This window comes from Lonchura striata, chromosome 3 (genome assembly GCF_050655825.1).
Source record: "Lonchura striata isolate lonStrDom1 chromosome 3, ASM5065582v1, whole genome shotgun sequence".
NCBI classification, from domain to species: domain Eukaryota; kingdom Metazoa; phylum Chordata; class Aves; order Passeriformes; family Estrildidae; genus Lonchura; species Lonchura striata.
In genome coordinates, this window is record NC_140705.1 from 3,259,159 (window position 1) to 3,279,790 (window position 20,632).

Consider the following 20,632-nt stretch of genomic DNA (forward strand, 5'->3'; position numbering starts at 1 on the left):
CATTAGCAGAGTACAAAATTATCATGAGAAGCCATAGTGGAGAGTGTCTTGGAAGCATGGCAAATCCTGTCCACTTTGGATGGGATTCAGCTCACCTAAACATAACCAAATAAAGCCCACACAAGAGATCTGAAATAAACTGGGATGAATCCCTACCTGGCAGTCTCCCTTGAGTATGGAATGGATCTTGATAACTCATGGGATACCCAGATCTGGCTAAATTAGAGGATTGGATCCCCTTCACATAAAACCAAGGAACTTTGGACAAACCTCCTTACCTGACATAATCTGTCAAAAAATGCACCCTAGTCTTAGGCTCTGGAAGCTGGAAGTGGCTTTATACTTGTCCACAAAGTGAATTTCTCCTGTTCTTTCCCAAAGACACTGCTAAAGATTTGGGTTCTCAAGTCACCAGAAAAGCCATTTGGAACTGAAGCATGGGTGTGCTTTTATTGGTACTCTAAAGGGTGCCTTGCTTTGCTTTGAAGAGGCTGGATAGCACAGAAATGAAAAAAGTATTGCTAAGCATCTTCCATAATTTTTTTTTCCCTAACAGATTTTCTTGGTGGGTCATGGAACAAGCAGCTTTTGCAAGTTATTTCCTTTGAGTGTTCTTAAGTATGAACTTAAAAGACTTTAGCTGCAGGATTACAGATTGAGTCAAACCTACTTTCTAAGTTCCTCTGCTCACTGAATTTAGCAATTAGAAAAATATCCTAAACTTTTGTCCTTAAAACTTTGGAAGAAACTGGGGCAGAGGATGACTCCACTTGGCCTCTCAGCACTGCATTTTCAGGAATGGAAATTCTAACTTTAAGTGAGACAGGGTGGCGGGGAAATACTCTCTTTGAAAAATACTGATCTATCATGAAATTATTCATTAATAATCATTAACACAGACTACAGATGCTGGCATCCAGCTTTTCCACTACGGTTGTTTTCAGGTAACTGTGGCTGTAACTTGAGCAGGAAGACTCACATCAAGTTCTTGGTGAGGATCCAAATGGAAAAAGATTGGCTAGAAGAAGTACCCTTGAGATCACAGAATGATGTGGACACTTGTGTTCCCACTGATACATGGAAGAGATGCCATCTTCAAATCTATTCCCTCCATCCTCCCCACTTTTACCAACTTCAGAAAGGGCCCTTTTTGTATCCACAGCTGTTCCTTGGTCACTTGGAAGAACTTCACTGACTTAGGTTTCCAATGAGTTGGAAATGGGATTTTATCTGTCCCACCCCAAGAAATTCGAGGTCACAGAATAATTGAACCACAGAACATCTCAAGTTGGAAGGCATCCATAAGGATTCAGATGTATGGGATAAGAGTGAATTGACAGCAGCAATCCAGGATATTGCCCTTGACCAAACTGTGGCTGAGGAGAATCTGATAACGGGATTTGAAGAGCGTCACCACGGTGAGCCATGGCTCCCAAGGATGGGGAAGCCTTGAGTGGAAGGAAGGAGAAGCACAGCCAGAAGATAAGAATGAGGTGATGAGGGAAGCAGCAGTGAGCTTCGTGAACAGAAGAAAGCTGGAGGACAAGGGGCAGGTTGGTGAAGAACTCACCCTAAACTGGCCCGAATCGCCTCCCGTCGGCACGGAGGGGGAGCCTGCAGGACGTGCCGAGGAGGACCAGGAGTGCAAAGTGCTTAAAGGCTTGGTCAGCATTGGCAACCCCTGCGTGACAGGCACAGAGAGGTGGGAGCAACGTGCTTGAAGCCACAGGGGAGCCGGTGGTGGGCGGGGGACAGGGCAGCCACCTCTGAGGGCCGCATGGTTTCCTGAGCTCATCACTGGACGACCCTGTTTCCTCACCAACACTCCGTGGCAAACTGGGGTGGGGAAAGAAAAATTATAAAAACTGAATCCCCTCCCCAGGAATATGCACTGTGGATAACGAGTCAATTTTCTACCTTTCACCTAAGGACAGGGGGAATTTTACCCAGTAGAGCCAGGCTATTTATTACAGCTTAAAGAACTGCAAAAGCTCTGTTTGGATGGTGGAGATGGGTATGATCCTGGGTTTGGATGTGTGTTCATATTATACACACCCTCATGTGAACATAGGCTATTATATATTTCCATAATATATAATATAGTATATAATACACACACACACACACACACACACACACACACACACACGCACGCACGTGAGATACTCAAACACCTGAACTCCTCTTAAGTCATGGAATCAAAAGGCTCTTCTTTGAGGGGGACACTCACTACATTTTCTATATAGACAACTTTGTACATACAAGTCGTAAAGTGCGTTAAAAAGCGCGTAAAATTTTCTATGTAGAAAACTATGTACATATAGCACAGACATGTACTAAAACACTTGGAGTTAAGCCAAATTTCACCTTCATCTTCACATCCCCAATACCTACAATACAAAACCAGAATTTAAAAGCGAAAAACCACAACAAACAAAAAACGTAAGGAACCAAATAAAGAAAAAATTCTAAAACCCAAGAGAGAGAAATGAATCAAGAAAGGAAACCAAACCCAAAAAACAGTCAACAGAAGCCTGGCACATGTAGAAAACATTGATTCACTTAGAGAACATAAAGAGGGTCATGTCCGAACCTCCTTTTTCTTAAAACAAAACCAAACCCCTTTTGTTTGTCTGTTTGTTAGCTCTTATTGTTTGAGAAAAGTCACAGTAGCACTCTCACCTTGAACCAGAGTTTGGAACTTTTTGTGTTTCTTTGTACAAAAGAAAAAACGGTTTAGGTTATGGAAAATAGTTGGGAAATTTGAGGTTGGAGAGAGGAGATAGAGAGAGAAACTGGAAGATTGCATAGTTGTGAACAGTGGCTTCTCATCAAGGTGAAAAAGTGCATCATCTGATAAAATAGCATTTGATTATTATTCTTTTTTGTTCGGTTCCATACTTTTTTTTCCTCAGTCAACTGTACATGTCACACATGAAAAGGTATTTACAGCACACACACATGCTAACATTAAACGTCTGACACTGAAACAGCCATTCTTTAAAGGTTCCATCAGAGTTTGTTCCATGCAAATTTGTATTCTTTTTAAATACATTTTTTGCTACATCCTAAGACCACACACTTGTCTAAGCCCATCTCATGTAATTGTGATCATTAGCAACACAAAAAGGGGAAAAGCACCAAAATGGCTCGGTTTGATCACCAAACCTCTGCTTTGACTTCTTTCTCTTTTAATTTTCATCCCTTCATCACTGCTGGTTGTTTGCTTTTTAAATTTTTCTTGTCTTTGTTGTTGTAATTTGTTTACATTAATTTTCCAGAGATGGGAAAAAACAACTGACTTCTTTTTTTTAAAGTTTTCTTGAGGTAAGAGTTATACTCAGAACCTGGGGCAGGCAGCAAAGCTTTCAAAAGCATTTGAGAAATGAGGTGTGAGGCCAAACACTGCCACCAACATCCTAAACTAATGATGAAACAAAACAAAATTGAGATGAATATTCCAGGTTTCTGTCCCAGCTAAACCTCCCACCCTCTTTCAAACCTCTGTTCTTTTCCAAAAAATCAGAAACTGAATGAAAAGGAAATAAAAACAACTTGGCACATTCCCTCTTGCACCAGCCAAACAAAAAAGACAGGTTAAAAAAGATACTTCAAAAGCTTTTAATGCTTGCTGCCTGTCTCAAGTGCATTTTAATATATGTCTGATCATTTACATTTATATAGGAAAGTCATATTTGTTACACTTTATACAGGATCACTTCATTTTTGTCCTTTTTAAACCTTTTCACTTTTTTTTTTTTTTGTCTTGTGGATAATAAGTTGGTTATAACAATCTACAATAAGGCTGCACAGGAAGAATACTGTGTGATTTATTTATTTTTTTTATCTCTAAGAACCAAAGTATATAAAATGAGGTTTGATTCTAGCACCTTTTACAGTATTATTGGTGTTGTTCCCTTTAGGAAAAAAATACCTTCACATCTGTTCTAGCATCTCTCTCTAGTTTCAGCAATACTTCAAAGGTAACAATAAAGGGATGATTGACCCAAACCAGCAGTCCTTTGACAAAAATAACCTCTCTCCCCTGAAGTCAGGCAGAACTGCTCGTGTGAGCAAAGCCTTTGCCAGCTTCCCTCCTGCCTGCCAGCGAGGGCTGGGGCAGCAGCTCGCTCCGAGCAGCATGGAAAACCGAGCATCCAAAGAGGAAAAAAACCACACCAAGTTGCTGGGGCAGCTGAGATGGAGAGGCTCGACAGCAGATGGTTTTCTTAGGGTGGGGGCAATAACACTTCTTGCCACAAGGTGCAGAGGGTGCTGCCCTGGGATGCTCCCCTGGGATGCTGCCCCACCGACCCCATCGTCCTCCTTCCACGGCAAGGGGACACTTCCCCATCCCGCGTGAGGAGGAAGATGCGGCCTGGTGGCATCCACTGGGAAGATTTGAAGAAACTTTTATAAATTTCTGTGGTGTGAAACACCATCTTTCGCTGAGAGTGTTTCTGGGAGTTGGGAGAGGAGAAGGAAGCCGGGGGAAAAAAAATGGGAAAGAGAAGCTCCTTGCCAAGGTTGTAATGTTTTACAGGACGTTTGTTGGTTTCACTCGAGCAGTGTTAATCCTGCAGAGGAATGGTCCATTCCCCAGACAGTGGTATCAGAACCTCAATTATATATATATATAATTATAACTATAGCAATCTATCTATCTATCTAGCTATCTAGCTATCTTTATTTATATAAGTATACATTAAAGTCTGTTACTGCACTGGCACCTAATACAGAGGAAAAGTACTGGCGTTGCTGCTGGATGCAAGTGGTTGCCTTGACTGAAGACCTGTGAAGGGTGAGCACCACAAGGAAAGGCACCACGAGGCTTTGAGAGTTGAAATGTTGCTGCCCTAACATAGCCATCATCAACAAAAATAAAGAGCTTGGTGGAGTTCATGAGGGCAGGTGGGGCCAGGCTGAATTCTGGCCTCGCTGATGACAGAAAAACCAGGGTTTTCCCAGAAAAAAATACTGGGGTTTACACAGGGTGGCTGATGGTGAAATTGAGACCAGAGTTTGGTCTTTTAAGGGGCACATTGATTTTTGCAAGATCTTATGTAGCACTTTGGACACTTTTTATCAGCCTTCCTAGATTCAAATGGCCTCTTTGTGCCGTGTTCAACATGCCTGCACCGATGGGAGAAAAGCAGGATTGAACTTAGAGCACTCAGGGAATAATCTAACACAAAGAGGGCACAGCCTGCTGTGGGCGGCCTCCTGGGATGTTCTGGATGCCTTCAGCTTGCACTGAACCAGGGGAAGTCGGAGGCGCTCAGCGAGCCTGATCTCATCGCTTTGCATAGCCCTGTCCTGAATATCTCAATCTGTCACACCCCAGGAACCCAGAGAATAGATTGTCCTGGACCCAGGCAACAATTTTGATGGGTTGGCAGAAGTCCTGCCAGGCTGAGGCAGAGATGAAACCTGCACCCGTCTGGTTATTGTGGTCTTAGCCCACATTCCCTCCTTACTCAAACAATATTTATGCTGCAGTAAACTTTTATGTTGGCCCTTGCTCAATTTCTTCTGCTCATAGACTCACGCTCAAGCACGTTGCCCTCCAAGATGTAGAAAACAGAGAAAGAGCTGGGAATAAGCCAGAGCACATCCTCAGAGCCCTCCTGCAAAACGTGAAGTTGCTGCAGACACTGCCCATCCCCAACGGGCTCCCCGTGCGTAAGGTTGTTGCTTGGTGATCGAAAAAGAAAAAGAAGACACTCGCAGGCACTCTATGCCAAGTTAAGAGCCCAGGTTTTGCATCGTGTTGACACCTGTCAGCCCATCCCATCTGAAAATCCCGAGCTCTTCCGACAGCTGCTGACAAGCAGTCCGCCCCCACTGTCGGTGGCATCGTGCCGAGTCAAGGACAACGCCAACGAGTTTGGTGGAAATTCACTCGCTTGACAGAGAGGAGGGGCAGGGCTGTCCCCAGCCACTTCTGGCCAGATCAGAGCAGGGGTTGGTGGCAACCCTGTGTGACCCAAGCACCGTGTGTGTGGCTTGCTGGCAGAAGCCAAGAATGGTGTTGGGACATCACTGTGGGGGACTAATGGAGTTGACTGCGGCAGAACTTGACGTAGTTTTCCTTGTTCATTCAGGTCGACTTTTGGGCATCTAATTTGGATCCCAGTCTTTCTAGAATCCCAGAAAGGCTGGCTCAGGTGCAGAAATTACCTAGGAAGAAGCCAACCTCTCCCAGATGAACTGAAAATCCTTGATCCTAACTTGGATGGACGGGCATCTTCACCTGCAAGCCGCGCTGGGTCAGAACGGCACTGGAAGGACAACTTCAGATGAAGGACCTGGGTTCAGAATGAGCTGAGTTTGGTTTATAAGGCAAATTCAAGTCATGGGCATGACCAAGTTTCAAGCTTAGTTAACAAAAAATGTACTTCTTACTAGGAAAGCTCAGGCCATTATTCCTGACTGATGCACCTGATCAAGAGGGTCTGGGGTGAGGAGAATTCTTCTTTGGAATTTTTTCAGCCAGACAGGATTTAGGGTGGGAGAATAAGACACAGGAATGCCTGTGGCATGAATTCTTGGGAACGCAGCTGAAGATCCATGTGCTCTTTCCACCTCTGCTGTCAACAACTCCATGGCCCAACAGGACTGTGCTAGATCCTTGGTTTCTCAGTTGAGTTCCCTGGATGCTTTCCACAGGGAGTGAGGGGCATTTCAGAGGATGGAGAAAAGTGCTTCCCCAAATCTTATTGTGACAATTCAGAACAATCTGCCTGTGTATGCTGAGCAAAATGGGGACAAAAGGGAGGTGACATGATGGATTTGTCCTGCTCTGCTGACCACCACCATGGCCCCACAGCACTTTTGATGTTAAGGTCTGGAAGAACATCACCAATATTATCTAGATAATCCTCTCATCACCCTTGTGAGGGAACCTTTATTCCTTCCAGTTTATAGGTGAAACATGGAACCCCCATGTTTCAAAAAAAAAAAAAAAAAAAAACAAAACCAAAGCCCCCAGGTTAAGCCCTAACAAGTTATTTTTACCACTTTGTAGTGGTTGTGGAATTTTTTCTCCTTGAATAAGTTTTATTTGAGTAGTCAAGTGCAAGAATGTTTTCCAGGTTTTGAGTGTTAAAGGGTTCCAGTAGTGATTAGTTGAATTTCAATGTTTATGGGAAAAGTGGCACTTCTGCAATAGAAGTATTTAAATTGTGCTATTCTCTGTGGCTGTGCCAATTTTCTGGTACTATCAAAATTCACTAATCAAAAACTCTCCTAGGATGACAGCTCATTTGAGAAGATTCTGTCAACTTTTAGGATTCCTTTCAATCACAAGAGCTTTGCAAGAAGTAGGCTTGACAAAGATCTTTAAATGCTCATTGCAGCACCTGGGGTAAACATGGCAGATATCCAGGGATGGAGGTGGCATCAGACTGACCATTCCTATATCACATGCCCTGGAAAACAGGCCAAGGACACCAGGGAATGTCTTACACCTGCCAGCAGACACAACCCTAAAATACTCTGCTTTCTCAACCAACAGCCCATGGCAGAGATGGAGAGAGAATGTGGATATTCATGTGCCATGATTTTCAAAATAAATCAAAAAATATTTGCACCACAGGAAGGGCATTTCCTTGCAATCAGAAAGTCATTCAAAACCTCCAGGATATAGAGCCTTCCTGTGATAATCCTGATTTGAGGGAAACAGCTCCACCATGGAGCATGCGGTCAGATTCCCAAAGACAGTTCACTTGTTCCGATTAGTCTGGAACAAGGAGCACACAGAAAACTAGGCAAGAACCTCACCCCACCTGTTATCTTTTACTCTTTTCATAATGGGTGGCCACAGCAGATTTAGCAGAATGTCCAAACTTGACCCAGTGACAGGAGTCACCAAAATGAGATGTGAAATAGTCCTTCCCTGAGTAAATAAAACACTTTTAAAATGAATTCTCACTCCTTATTGGGACAAAAGGCTAAAATGGTAAAAGTTTGCAGAGCAGAAACAATATAGGGATAGGGAAATATTTTAATTGGAAACCCCCTCAAGTTTTAGATCCATTTTGGGAAGGGACATATTTTGTAGCTAATGGAAAACTTTGATGTTCAAAGTAAAGTCTCTTCCCTCTCACTCTCCCTACACAGAAAAGATGGGAGACAAAGGGATTTGGCTGTGATACCAATCTAGACCCTCCTTCAGAAAACACGCATCACAGCTCTCCTCCAAATGACTGCAATTACATCCAATTTAAGGCTTGTTTAATTGCTCAAGTAGTTCTGGGAATTCTATTGATAAGTGCAAACCAGTACACTTTCCCTACAACTTATCCACCATGAATTTGTTGGCTGATACTGAAACTTCAATGATTATTGAAAAAAAACCCAGGTTTTTGAAAAAACTGGGAATGTTTTGATTTGAAGGGGTTGCTTGGGGAGCTCTTTGTCTGTAGTTTCCCCCAGAGTGTCAGCTCACAGAATCAGAGAATACCCTGAGCTGGAAGGGACCCACAAGGTCATGGAAGTCCAACTCCTGACCCTGCACGGGACGACCCCAAGAATCACCCAGCTGAAGTCAAGAGGCTCCATTCATCTTCAGGCTGCTGAAATTCCTCCGGGCGTGTGTCCCTGTGTGTACTCGTGCGCCCTCAGAAACCGAAACCAACCCCTCAAGCGAACAGATTGCAGGTGTAATCAGCTGGCATTTGTCCTGGATTTTCCCTAGTTAGGAAGGAACAGTGTTTGGTTTTAGAGTGGAAGAAAGAGAGGAAAGGCGGGGGTGGCATGCAGGTGGCGTTCAGCTGGGGCTGAGGGGAGGAGGTTCTGGTACTGGCAGGGAGTTTTATTGGTAAATACAGCTAGAAAGGAAAATATGAGCTGCTTGTCCTTGTGACTGATGAACGGGAATGACATCTGGAGGCAAAACAATAATCATTGCCTTTGAGTGGCATTTGGCATTTGAATTTTAAGGGCTTGAAATAGATCTGGAGGGTTTACTCCCTGCAAAGGAGGGCCCCATTTGCTGTGTGTGTTGACAGGGCTGTTCTCATTGCAGTGCTGATATTGGTGAAAGGAGAAACCATCTCTTCCTCAGCTAAAGCCAGCTACAAAGCCCCCATAGAGATCAGGGGTAGTCTACACTCAGATGGCTCCTCTAGGAAAGATACTCCTGCTTTTGCCCAAGTTTTGCCTGGGTTTTGACAAACTCTACAAGCACAAGCATGAAATCTATTGTTACAGTTGAAGGAAAAGACCAATAGGGCCCTGTTTGGGCTCCCCATACCAGTAATAATTAGTGGTTTTAGCATAGATAGTGTAAGGAGGCACCTGGCCATCAGTGGAGCTCTACTGATTTATCCTGAAGCTGTGTCTGGCCCTCATGTTTGGTCAAATTTGGCTTCCAAATTTCTTAAGAAGTGGAAGATAGGTGGGACAGCATTTCCTCAGGACCTTAAGCTTCTGATGGTCTTTCAATTAAAAGAAAAAAAAAACCCTACAAGGAATGTTTATTTCAACCCTGCTTGCAAATCCCAAATTGCTAGCACCTCTCACCAGGAATGACCTTCCTCATCTCGAAAAAGCCCTTTGGAATTCACAATGTGTTCATATATATTAAAACATATATACTGCTGCAGTAACATGGCATGTATGCTCACCTATATTTCCACGGGACTGGGGATATAGACTCAGACATACATGTTGATTAATCCCTTTAATCCTGAAAATTCATAGGCACCCACTTTACTTCAGGCTTAATATGTAGTAGGAAGAATTCTCTCTCTTCCTGCTGTTTTACTCTCACTGCCAAAGTGGGCTATACCAAAACAATAGGGTGCAAGCACAGCCATGTTGTTTCCCTATTAAACAGTGGAATTTCAGGAGAATTAAAGGGTGATTTATCAATAATGTGAACTTCTTGTCTCTTTTTTTTAAAATAGATATATATATATATTATAATGCCCTCAATACCTTATAGGCTATATCCTATTTAATTCCACGAGGTGGGTGACAATGAGCTTTGAAAGCAGTCTGCACCTACATCTTTTTGCTCTACCAGATACACATGAGACTTTAATTGCTTTCAAAACCACACTTGCCCTCTCTCAGCCCTCTCAGTCCATCCCTGTTCAAGACACAGATGTGTGGTGCTTTTTAGGACAAAGAGGGAATATTCGTTTGTTGGCCAGCATTTGGTTGGGTCAAACAAAACAGTTAGCATAGCACCGAAGGAGTTACATTGCTGTTTTTTCCCAACGTCAATCTTTTTTTTTTTTTTTTTTTTTTTTGAACAGAAGAAGTAAAAAGAACCCAGATGCACCAAGCTGAGTGCTTAAAACAGGGCAAAGAAACAGCTGGGGAGAAGGATGGGGAAGAAGCAGACCCAAAGCCGATGCGGATGAGCGATAGCCCATCTGCAGGAGTGGGGCTTCTAAACTTGCTCTGCCCCAGCAGGAAAATGTGCAGCTGCCTGGAAATTCAGGTGGAAGAGCCTGGTCCCTGCAGCCAGATGATTTTGAGCTCCCTCCCCATGGTGGGTACAGGGAAGGGACAGGGAAGGTATGTGGCAGACCAAGCCAGAGCTTCCTTCTTGCTTCGTGCAAGGCAGGTTTTAGGCTACAGAAGACAACGGCCACCTGAAACACCTCCCAGTGATTCCAAACAGACCAGATTCCACACTCCTTACTCAGGACAGAAAAAGAAATCCAGCAACAAAACCCAGGAGTTTTGCCTGAGTAAGGAGTGCGTGAGCAGACTTCACAAAGCTTCTCCAAAAGGGAGCAGGGAGTCCTGCCTGGCATTGCATTCCCACAAGAGACATCATACAATGGTCAGAACACATAGACAATAAAAAGACAAAAAAACCCTAAACCCCAGGCTTTCTGTCACATGTTTTTCCCTTCTGAATCATCTGACCAGTGGTGACATTTGGAGCAATGAACTGGATCCCTTCCCTTGTTCTAAAGAAAGTTATCGTGGCTTTCACCCACGTGGCTTGAAGCTCAACCAGGGATGAATCTACCTCGATGGACACGGAACCAACAGCCAAAACTCCCACAGGTGGCAAGGGAAGTTTTGCCTGCAGGAGGACGGTGAAGGCAGCTTGATCTGGTCTCTCTAGGTGTGGCACAGGTTTTTTCTCCAGGAAAGCAGGGACTTCGGGAAGAGTTGCACGGGAGCAGCGTTGGGTCTATTTTATCCTTTCACATCCCACCTTCACCCTTTGTGTAAGGAAAAAATTCAAAAACCAAAAAAAAAAAAAAAAAAGCTACTGTACAACCAAGTAAACTGCAATTATTGTGCTGTCTTAGGCAGTCAATGAACTTAAAAGGCAAAAACAGAAAGAAAAAAAATATTTTTTTCACGTTTATCAGTTGAGACACTAGTTTTCCCATGCCTACAAGAGTCCTCAGCAATACCAGCCTCCCAAATAAGGTCCAGGCTATTCCAAAACAGCGTGAGCAAATTTTTCACTGTATTCAGATGGAAGCTGATGACTGAAAGATTAGTGCACATTTAACCGTGGCTGATGAGAGCAACTTTTAAAGAAATTCAAGTATTCATCAGTAATCTGTTAGGTTCAGAAATACTTTTTTCATCTTTAGTTTCAAGTTTTCAGAAACAGCAAGGAAAAGGGAAAGGTCACCTGTTGTGTAAGAAAATAATATTGCAAATAGTGCTGTTACATTTGACCAGGAAAGCAAGGCTGTTCAGTTGGTGCACAACAATTTTCTCCGTTCCTTGCTTTTGGGGAGAGAAAAGACTTCAAATCACTTTCTCAAGACATGCACCAGCAGGTTTTCCTTCTCCATGTTGTAACCCACCCCTTCAAGTGCTCATCCCCTACAACAGCACAAACCCAGCAGGAATGGAATTTTCACGGCGCACTTCCAGCACCTCTCACACGCATTAACTTAAGCCTCACAACACCCCTGTGAGGTAGGTAAATATTATTATACCCATGTACAGATGGGTAAACTGTAGGCACAGAAAGGTTAAATCACTTGCCCAAGGTTACACAGCAACTTTGTGGCAGAGCTGGGGTCGAAACCCAGGAGTACTGTCACCCAAAAATCTGCAATGACTTTTAGACCGTGGCCACTTTCTACGCTCTCTGTAAGAGACCATCTGACAAACACAGCATTGCACAAATCCAATTAACTCCGCGGATTACAAAGTGCCTGGCTTTCAAACAGTTGCCTTGCTGCATGTGTCCCAAAGGAATGGGGAGGGCACAGGAAGGTTTCTGCTCTCAAATAATTTTTTTCCGTTTGCAGGGCTTGGTCGTGGTTTTGTTTTGTTTTTAGGTTTTTAATATACGTCAGGAAAAGGTATCCACATTATTTTATCAACAACATCACTTTCCAATTGGGTTTTGTGCATGTCTGAATGTACATTGAGGTCCAGATGGTTCATGCAGATTTATTTTAATAGTCACCAGTAGCCTCCCTCCTCATCAGCAGAGAGCCAATGGAACATATGCAGCGATCTGACATCTCATTTTCCCATTTTTCTCATTATCCCACTGTCTGAGCTTCAAATAAGGAGCAAAGGTTGAACACAGGCAGTACCCAGCACAGCAGGAAAGCTCCTCCCTTTTTTCACATCACACCTCGACAGGAAAGAGTCACTACACCATTATTCCCAAATTCAAACACAACAGAACAATGAAGCGATTCTGGACATGCTCATGGAGAATTAAGTGGATTGCAACAATCTCTAGCGGTACCCAAAGGTCTGGAAATGCGTTCTGCACACAGTGAAAGGTTTGCCCACGTCTATTTGGGATAGCCTCAAATCTTCTCGTTCAAACCAGGCTGAGATTCTCTGCACCAGAATACACCTGAGCTCCAAGGAAAAATAAAACCAGCAATCATAACCCTGGGAAAGCACCATTCCCAAAGCCCCCAGGGCTTGAGACAACTGCCAAAAGAACAGCATGCAAGCTTCAACAAGCAAAGGGTCCACAACGGAGTTCACATCATCCCTACCGTCCTACACCAGCCACCTCAGCTTCTGTGGGGATTGGCATAGACCTTATTTTGTCATGGTCGTTTGGGTTTTTGTTTTCTGGTGGGTTTTCTTTTGCAGGACCACATTCGATCTGAGCAGAACCCAGAGAAAAGCAAACCCAGTAAAAGAAGGAAAAATCCTAGGAAAGCCTGTCTCCACAAATTTCCACTGACTCCGGCAGCTACTAAATTGTCTCCTGCCCAAGCTGCCCAGCAAGCAGGCACTAAAAGGTTTTGCAAATGCACAGTAGTAAGTTTTCCTTTTCAAAGCACCTCTGAGCTTCAATGAAATCATGCTGGACTAACCTCAGACCACATTTTCTTCAGGAGGTTTAGTCATGCTGCAGGTGTGCAGGTGACAGGTGTGACATGCAGGGCCAGGGGTGGGATAAATTGTGAAGTGAATCTTGTGGGTACAAAAATGTATCTGAAGAGCACAGGGTGATTGCACTCTGAAAGTCAATAGTGATGCTCCTCTCATGAGCCAGATTTTAGCAGACAATTCACTAAAGCTTGGAATTAATTTTGCCATTTCACCTAGTCAGCTTTAAATAAAAATACATGCAAATGACTGCTGACTTTTGGCAGGTGCACAAAAGGATGGGGTGAAGCAGAGAACTAGCTCCAATCCCAGACAATGAAAATATATATATTTACACTTGAAATGGGTATCTCACTTGCACTTTAGTCTGGCAATTATTTACCATTGGCTCCTCTTCTACAGTTCAGGTTGGATTTGCTGCAGATGAAAAATGCTTCGTGTGGGTGGCAAAGCATGACAAGGGCATGGGCAGGAACCTTGTAATTCCTGTGTTTCCACTGTTGATTTGGTCTGGTCTGAATGATTCCTGTCTCTGAATTAGCTGCCTATGGATGTGTAACACTATCACAGTAAACATGCCATCCATCTGACATGGATGGAGGGATGGATGAGTTGACATCCAAGCCATAAAAGTGATGCAGTTTGCAAAACAGCCTCAGCAAAAGGAACAAAGTGAACTGAAAAATAACTTGTCCATTGAATCAGGCAGAAAACAGAAAAATGCCAGATCAGAGCTGACGTAGTCCACCACATCCTGCATCCTGGTCTGTGGCACGGAGTTACACCTTTATCAGAAAATTAAACAACTTCAGGATCCATTCTGGCCATGAAGCCAACTGAGTAGTGCTGGCCCCGTCCTGATTCTGAAAATCTTCCACCCCTGATATGGAGCAGCTGCATCCAGACTGCTGACTGGGGATGGTCTCTGGCCAGTGCCAAAGCCTGGGCAAGCTGTGCCTGAGCCCAGGGCTCCTTGGAGTGGATCAAAACCATGCCAGGGAAGGTGTGAATAATAACAGTCAGGATGGTGGAGCCCTCGTGCCTCGGCATTGCCCTGGCATGGCACAGTTGGCTGGTTTAGATGATCCCAGGGTGAATCCAGCACCACAATTATGTCAGAGAACTTGCCCACTGACCTTGTGATGTGAAAAGATACAGGCTCAACATTCTCCATGGCAGTTTGAAAAGTTCCTCATGCGGTATCTTCTGGCCAGAAGGTGGGAAATGGTATAAAATAGGTACTAGGGAAAAGCTGAGGAGTTAAAATCAAAGTGAAACCAAAACAAGTCGGTGACCATCCTGCAAAAGTGCGCACCAAAAAATCAAAGGGCAAAAAAATAAAACAGGAGGAGAAGATGAGATTCTTAGCACTGGGATTAGTACCAATAAAGGGCTGGGGCAGTTTTCCACCCTGAGCTTTTGGCTTGGCAAAAGGCGCTGTTTGGCAACAAGATCACAGGTAATCCCAAAAGGAAATGGTCACCACCCCAAACTGTCCACAGGAACATGTTGGGAGTAGTGGCAGAGCACGTGCTTTATGTTAAGGCTGTAATGAAGTCCTGGAAAAAGAAACAGTTCTTCAGGGATGACACAGGCTCTCCCTGGAAATCCTTTGCTAAATTAAGATGCTGATGAATATCATTCAAAGAAAAGAGAAGCAGAGGCAGGAAGTTTATGCAAGTAATGAAACAGTCTTAACTCGCAGTGGAGGCACCTGCCTTTGTTCTTATCCACACTACGAGCCACGAAGGAGGAGGACTTTGGAACAGGGATTTGTCAAGCCCTTGGTTAAGCTGGTTTGGTTGTGAGAAGTTAGCACTGCATTGAGAAGTAAGGACACTTCCAGAGTGTTTTGCCCCTCCACTCCTGGCGCAGGGTGGAGGCGACGGCTGTTGGTGTGGTGGTGTGGAGTAAGATCCTGTTCCTGAGGGAAGGCAGGCTGGAGTTGCTCATGAGAGGCAACACTGGAGGGTCTCCTCCTCCTGGCACCTGGTGACTGTGCCTTGGCTCATTGTCACTGTCCTGGTGGGAAGGGTCCAGCTGTTCAATGGGGTCAGTGATCAGCACCACATTTCCAGACCTCAAGGTTGACGAGTCTGGGGAGCAGGACCTTCTTAGGGTGCTTTTGAAAACAAGAATGCCACCTCCTGGAAAAATGGTCCCCGAGGAACAGCAGGGCTGTTTGTCATCCATTCCTTTCTCATGCTTTTGCCACGGAAATGCAGATGTGAGGAGAGCTCTTCATGCAAGGACCAAGGGGAGCCTTTACATGGGGAATTAGATCAAGATAAGTCTACACTAACATTGAAGGCAAGTCAAAAGAAAGTTCTGGAAGGAGAAATGCAGGCCTGCAGCTGGAGGATGGGCACCTCTGTGTTCTCAAGACTCAGCAGGTGGGAACAGCGCGTTCACTTCACAAATTACCTCTTTTTATGGAAACAGCACACTGATCAGGGGAAAAACAGGGTGAAATGTTAGTAGAACACTTGAGAAGGGACTGGCTGTGGGGCACAGAAAATGGAGAAGGAAAATGAAAGTTTTTCACAAATATATATCAGTTCATGTGTATATATATATATATATATATATATATATGTATATGTATTTATGTGCACAGCAAACAAGGGACTGGGGAGTTAGACAGAGGATGACAAGACCAAATCCCTCCCTTTGCATGAAAATGTGACCATCACATTGGTTGTAATCAGAGCCCAGAAACATCTGCCTGAAATGGAGTTTGACTGGGAATTACAGTACCACTGACAATTTGGCTTTATATAAACTTTGCCATGTGTCTATAGTTTGGCGTGAAGGAGTCCTGCCCTCCTTGAAAGGGACAGACACCAGTTGAAAGTTTCCTTTACAAAACAAAATGAAACAACTGAAGAAACCCCAACATTTTCTCAGAACACTGCAAAGGATCACTGATTGAAAAAAATGTTTCTCTTCAGGTATATTCAGGCGAAGAAAGCATTCAGCTTCTTTAAACTGTTATATAAAATTGGTACTAGTTTCTTTAAATACTATCATAATTAAAAAAACCAACTGATTCTTGAAATTAAAAAAAAATAATAATCATAATTAAAAAATATCCCTCCATGCTGATCTTCTCTTCAGAATAGATCAGCATAGGAGTTTTGCACCCTAGACAGTTACAGTATTTCTGGAATAAAAAATTGCAATTACACACAGAAAATACTACAGCATTCACTTAAAAATATCTCATTTGTTGTTGTTGTTTTTCCCCTCCCAAGTAGAGGGATGGTGGGATTGAAAAGATGCCCTGAAACGGGAATATTCCTTTAAAGGAGCAATACTCTCGAAACGGAAAAAGGGTGTCAGATAGACGCAAACCCGGTGATTTAACTCGAAAAAAAAAAAAAAACCAAGATATTCCAGCACAGAAACAGAATCCGAGAGAGATGAGAATGTTCAGACACCGAGCGGGTTATTTGGAAATGTCAAGACAACCCCACAGCCCTCAACGGGACCGTCTGGGCTTTGCCAACATCGGAGGTGGCAGCATCTCCTGGCGGTGGAAGGCTAAGCTAAACCACGGCGCTCTCGCCACGCTCTTGGGTTTCCTCTGGTTGTTGTTTCTCGCCATGTACTTACAGTAGAGGGTGACACGAGACAGTTTTTATCAGCAGTTCCCCACATGTAACCGAGTCGAAGAATTTTCTCAGCTAAATCACAACAACAACATCAACAGAAATACAAAGCACCAAATCATCTCGAGACGTGAGTCAGTTTTACAGGTTATTACCGTTTGAAGAAGTTTTGTTGGTTGTTTTGTTGTTGTTTGTTTTTTGTGTTTTTGTGTTTTTTTTTTTTTAATCCCGACTTTTCATGTTTTGTTTTCCTTAAAAACAAAACAGAAACAAAACAAAAAATCAAAACCCAAAAATCCCCAAAATGGAACAAAGGATGCTTTACAATCACTTTAAGGCTCGCACTGAATGAGACATGACAGGTCTTACACGAGATTACAAATAATACATGTATGCCTTTCACAGCCTTAAAATGATACAGTAGGTCAAATTATTTTGCCAGTCACTGATCAAGTATTGTGCCTTTAAATTGACTCGCTTTTTGCTACCATGCTGAGTTTTATTATTACTGAAATAATTATTAGATATGTGGAAATGTACTTTCAGATCATGTTTTTTGTTTATAATTTTGATAATTTCGCATTTTCCAGAAATCAAGGTGGCAGGCCTTATTCTGGGCTCGGACTGTTGGTGTTTGCTCCACTGGAGACAGTGGGGCTTTAGCACAAGCAGTTGTTGGGAACAAGATCAGATCCTATATTTTCACACTGATCTGGTACAATCCCACCTTTGTACAGGGTCCATTTCCACGAGGAAAACGGTTCCAGGGTGGGGTCACATTTATAACACGACTCGGTCAAGGCTTGGCCCAATGGTGTTATAAATTCCTTGCCAAATTATCTTACAGACCTGATTTTGTCTTTCAGCTGTTGGAAAAATCAAACTCCATTGGGGTTGTCTTGGCTTTGCTTTCTTATCTTTTCTTTCTTATCTTTAGACATTTGGAGGGTTTTTTCTACTAAATCCAATATGAACAACAGGATATATTTTTTTTCATACACTTCTCTCTTTTTGTTGTTGTTGTTAATTATTATTTTTTTAATTTTAAGGTTTGCATTTCAGTTGGATGGTTGGTTTTTCTTTTGCTTTTTTTTGGTTTTTTTTTTTTTTTTGTTTTTTTTTTCCTGGCATATAATCATCAAAGACTTTTGCATGAGAAAGGTGACAGTACTTAATGAAACTCAGCACCTAAGGGCATAAGGCAGTTGTAGGTTTGTTTGTTTGTTTTTTTTTTTATTTTTCAATCAGCACCAATCCCATAAATAATGTTCTACACTTGGTGTACGGTATAAAACTGATGTGGAGATGCCTCCTTCTCCACCTGTGAATCCTAGGTGTGGAAGTTGAAATACTGTTTCTTGTGTGTAAAAAACAAAAGAAAAGTTTTTCTTTTTGTTTTTACTTACAAAACATAGAGAATATCTTTTTTTTTTTTTATACATACAGCAACCAGAAAGAAAGCTTATCTGAAGGTTTGTGTTTGTTTCATGATCTGTGTTTACCGTAAACAAAAATAAGGTCCCCTCTTTTACTTTTGCTTTAAGGAGCTTTAAAGTGAAGATTCATATTGTAGCAACTCATATAAGAGAGGTCCATCTCTATACCTAATACCTACAGCTGTGGGGGTGACATATTGGAGGATGTTGATAGTTCTTCTTAACCTCCTGTCTACAAAATGAGCATCCCAGGCAGGATATCTTTTTCTTGGGATGTCAATCTTAATGAGAGGCCCCTCGGGGGGGTAGGGTCGCCCAGATGGAGTAGATGGTACCATTGCTCTCACCTGGAAAACGGGCAAGCAAGTGTCAGCTGTGAGTTCCTCCTGTTGCTCCGTGACCGCTCTGGTGGGCGTAGCCTGGGCCCCCCGGTACCCAGGGGTTTGGGGCGCCATGGGCTCAACATCGGGGGGCAAAGGAATGCCCCAGAGCAGCTCGGCGCAACAGGAGCTGGCAAAGATCTTAGCTCTTGGCCCCATGGGATGCAGCACACCATAATATAACAGCATCAAAGCTATCCCAGCAGCAAAGCTAAGAAAGACACAACACAGTGCTGGCACGGCATAGGAGTCAGTGGTGTCAGGATCTCTGTAAAAATACCAAAGGAGCGTCAAGGCAGCGTTCTCCGTCAGGACCACCGTGTAATATGCAAACATTCGGTATCGAGTCCGCCCTTCCTTGACATTAAACCAGCAGAAAATGTACACAATCCCTACCACCATGTTGAAGAGGATCTCCTCCCACTTAGACATGCAGAAATCTGTCCCACCATGGATGATCCAGAAAGCCATGGCACACCAGTGGACCACTACAAAGATCCCAAAGTAGAGCTGGAAGATGGAAGCAAAGAGAGCAAAAGAAATAACTCGGGATGAGATGGTGAAGAGGCGCCAGAAGAGATGGATGAGGGCCCCTCTGTAGCTCATACTCTTCTTGTCGTCCCTAGAGTCCCGAAGAAGCTTGTGATAGGAGGCTAGCACCCAAGCCAGGGACATCAGGGAGGCCACAGAGGACACACCTGCCGGAAGACACACAGATCCACTGAGTTAGACAGGAGCTTTGGTGGAAAACATCATCTGCTCACTAAATTATTGCATCTGGGGCAGGCTTAGGAGCCTGAAGGTTCAACTCACGTCAGGTTGTCTTTACAGTCTGGAGGAGAGAAATACAGAGATATCAGTGTGGGAATTGGAAATGGTGCCGTATTCAGGAGTTCTCTGACTCCTTGTCCTTATCTTCCTGAGTCGCTGGATCGGCCGCCCCACCCTGGTGGTTCCAGTAGGGAACAGCCTCTGTGCTCATCCTGACTGGATCCACATGTGAGAGTTTGATATCCAGATCCCATCTAAATGCTGAAGCCCAAGTGTGAAAGTTACTTTCCTGGAGAGCGGAATCTCTCTTGGAATGCACCACGGCAAGAGCAGGACACCTGTATTCCCTGCAACTGTTTGGATTCCTTTTTATTCTAAAACACTTTTTTAAAGCAACATTCCTATTGATCCTCCCTTACTCAGGAATCCCCATTTGCATTTCCCTTTTGGAAAAAACAGGTTTTTGCCCCATGCAGATAAACATATAAATCCAGGGAGCATCAAGACTCATCAATACCCTTGAAAAATTCCCAAAAAAAGAAACCCTCCAGCAAATCCCTGCCTTGTTTCTGGGAGGGACTGGGGGTAGCTCTTCTCCAGTCTTGCCTCCTGGTTGGAGCACAAATCCAAGTCACAGTCATGTCAGGGAGGGCACAGCCTGTACTGAGGTCACCTTCAGCTCCCAACACATCCCCCTGCACCCTCACATGGGTGATATTGATATTCCGTGATATTCCAAAGGGACCTGGCCTTATTCTCCATCCCAATACTTAAACAATTTATTTCCTCCAGAAGATAAAATAGTGGCCACACCACTCTTGAGAGTCTTTTAAAAATATAATTCCATTGATTATCACAAGGGTAGATTGAACAACTCATGGAGCAAAGCATCACAATAAAAATTAATTGAGAGATTCCTGGGAAAAGAAAGAGCTGCTGGCATCTTATTCCTTTTCCTCCACTGCTGCTCACTGGACAACTATTCTGCAGGTGAGAAAACAGATCATGGACTGAAATCCATATTTGGGAAGCTCAGTAATTTGGTAGTCATGGTTGGATTGGACCTTAGCTAAAGATTTATCTGGGAACATCACCTTTAAAGTCCAAAGGAAAAACTGCTATGTTCCAA

The 20,632-nt window shown here is 43.5% G+C and overlaps 1 protein-coding gene across 1 annotated transcript in view; it reads right to left on the reverse strand.

Annotated features, from left to right (window-relative positions):
• The window catches only part of XKR6 (XK related 6), a 206,546-nt gene that overhangs the window by 20,374 nt on the left and 165,540 nt on the right, over positions 1 to 20,632 (reverse strand). Inside the window, exon 3 of the mRNA XM_021540532.4 lies at positions 1 to 19,430. This exon is cut by the window's left edge and continues 20,374 nt beyond it. Coding sequence (XP_021396207.2) covers positions 18,466 to 19,430 — 965 coding nt within the window. The 3' untranslated portion in view covers positions 1 to 18,465. The remainder of the gene's footprint in view (positions 19,431 to 20,632) is intronic.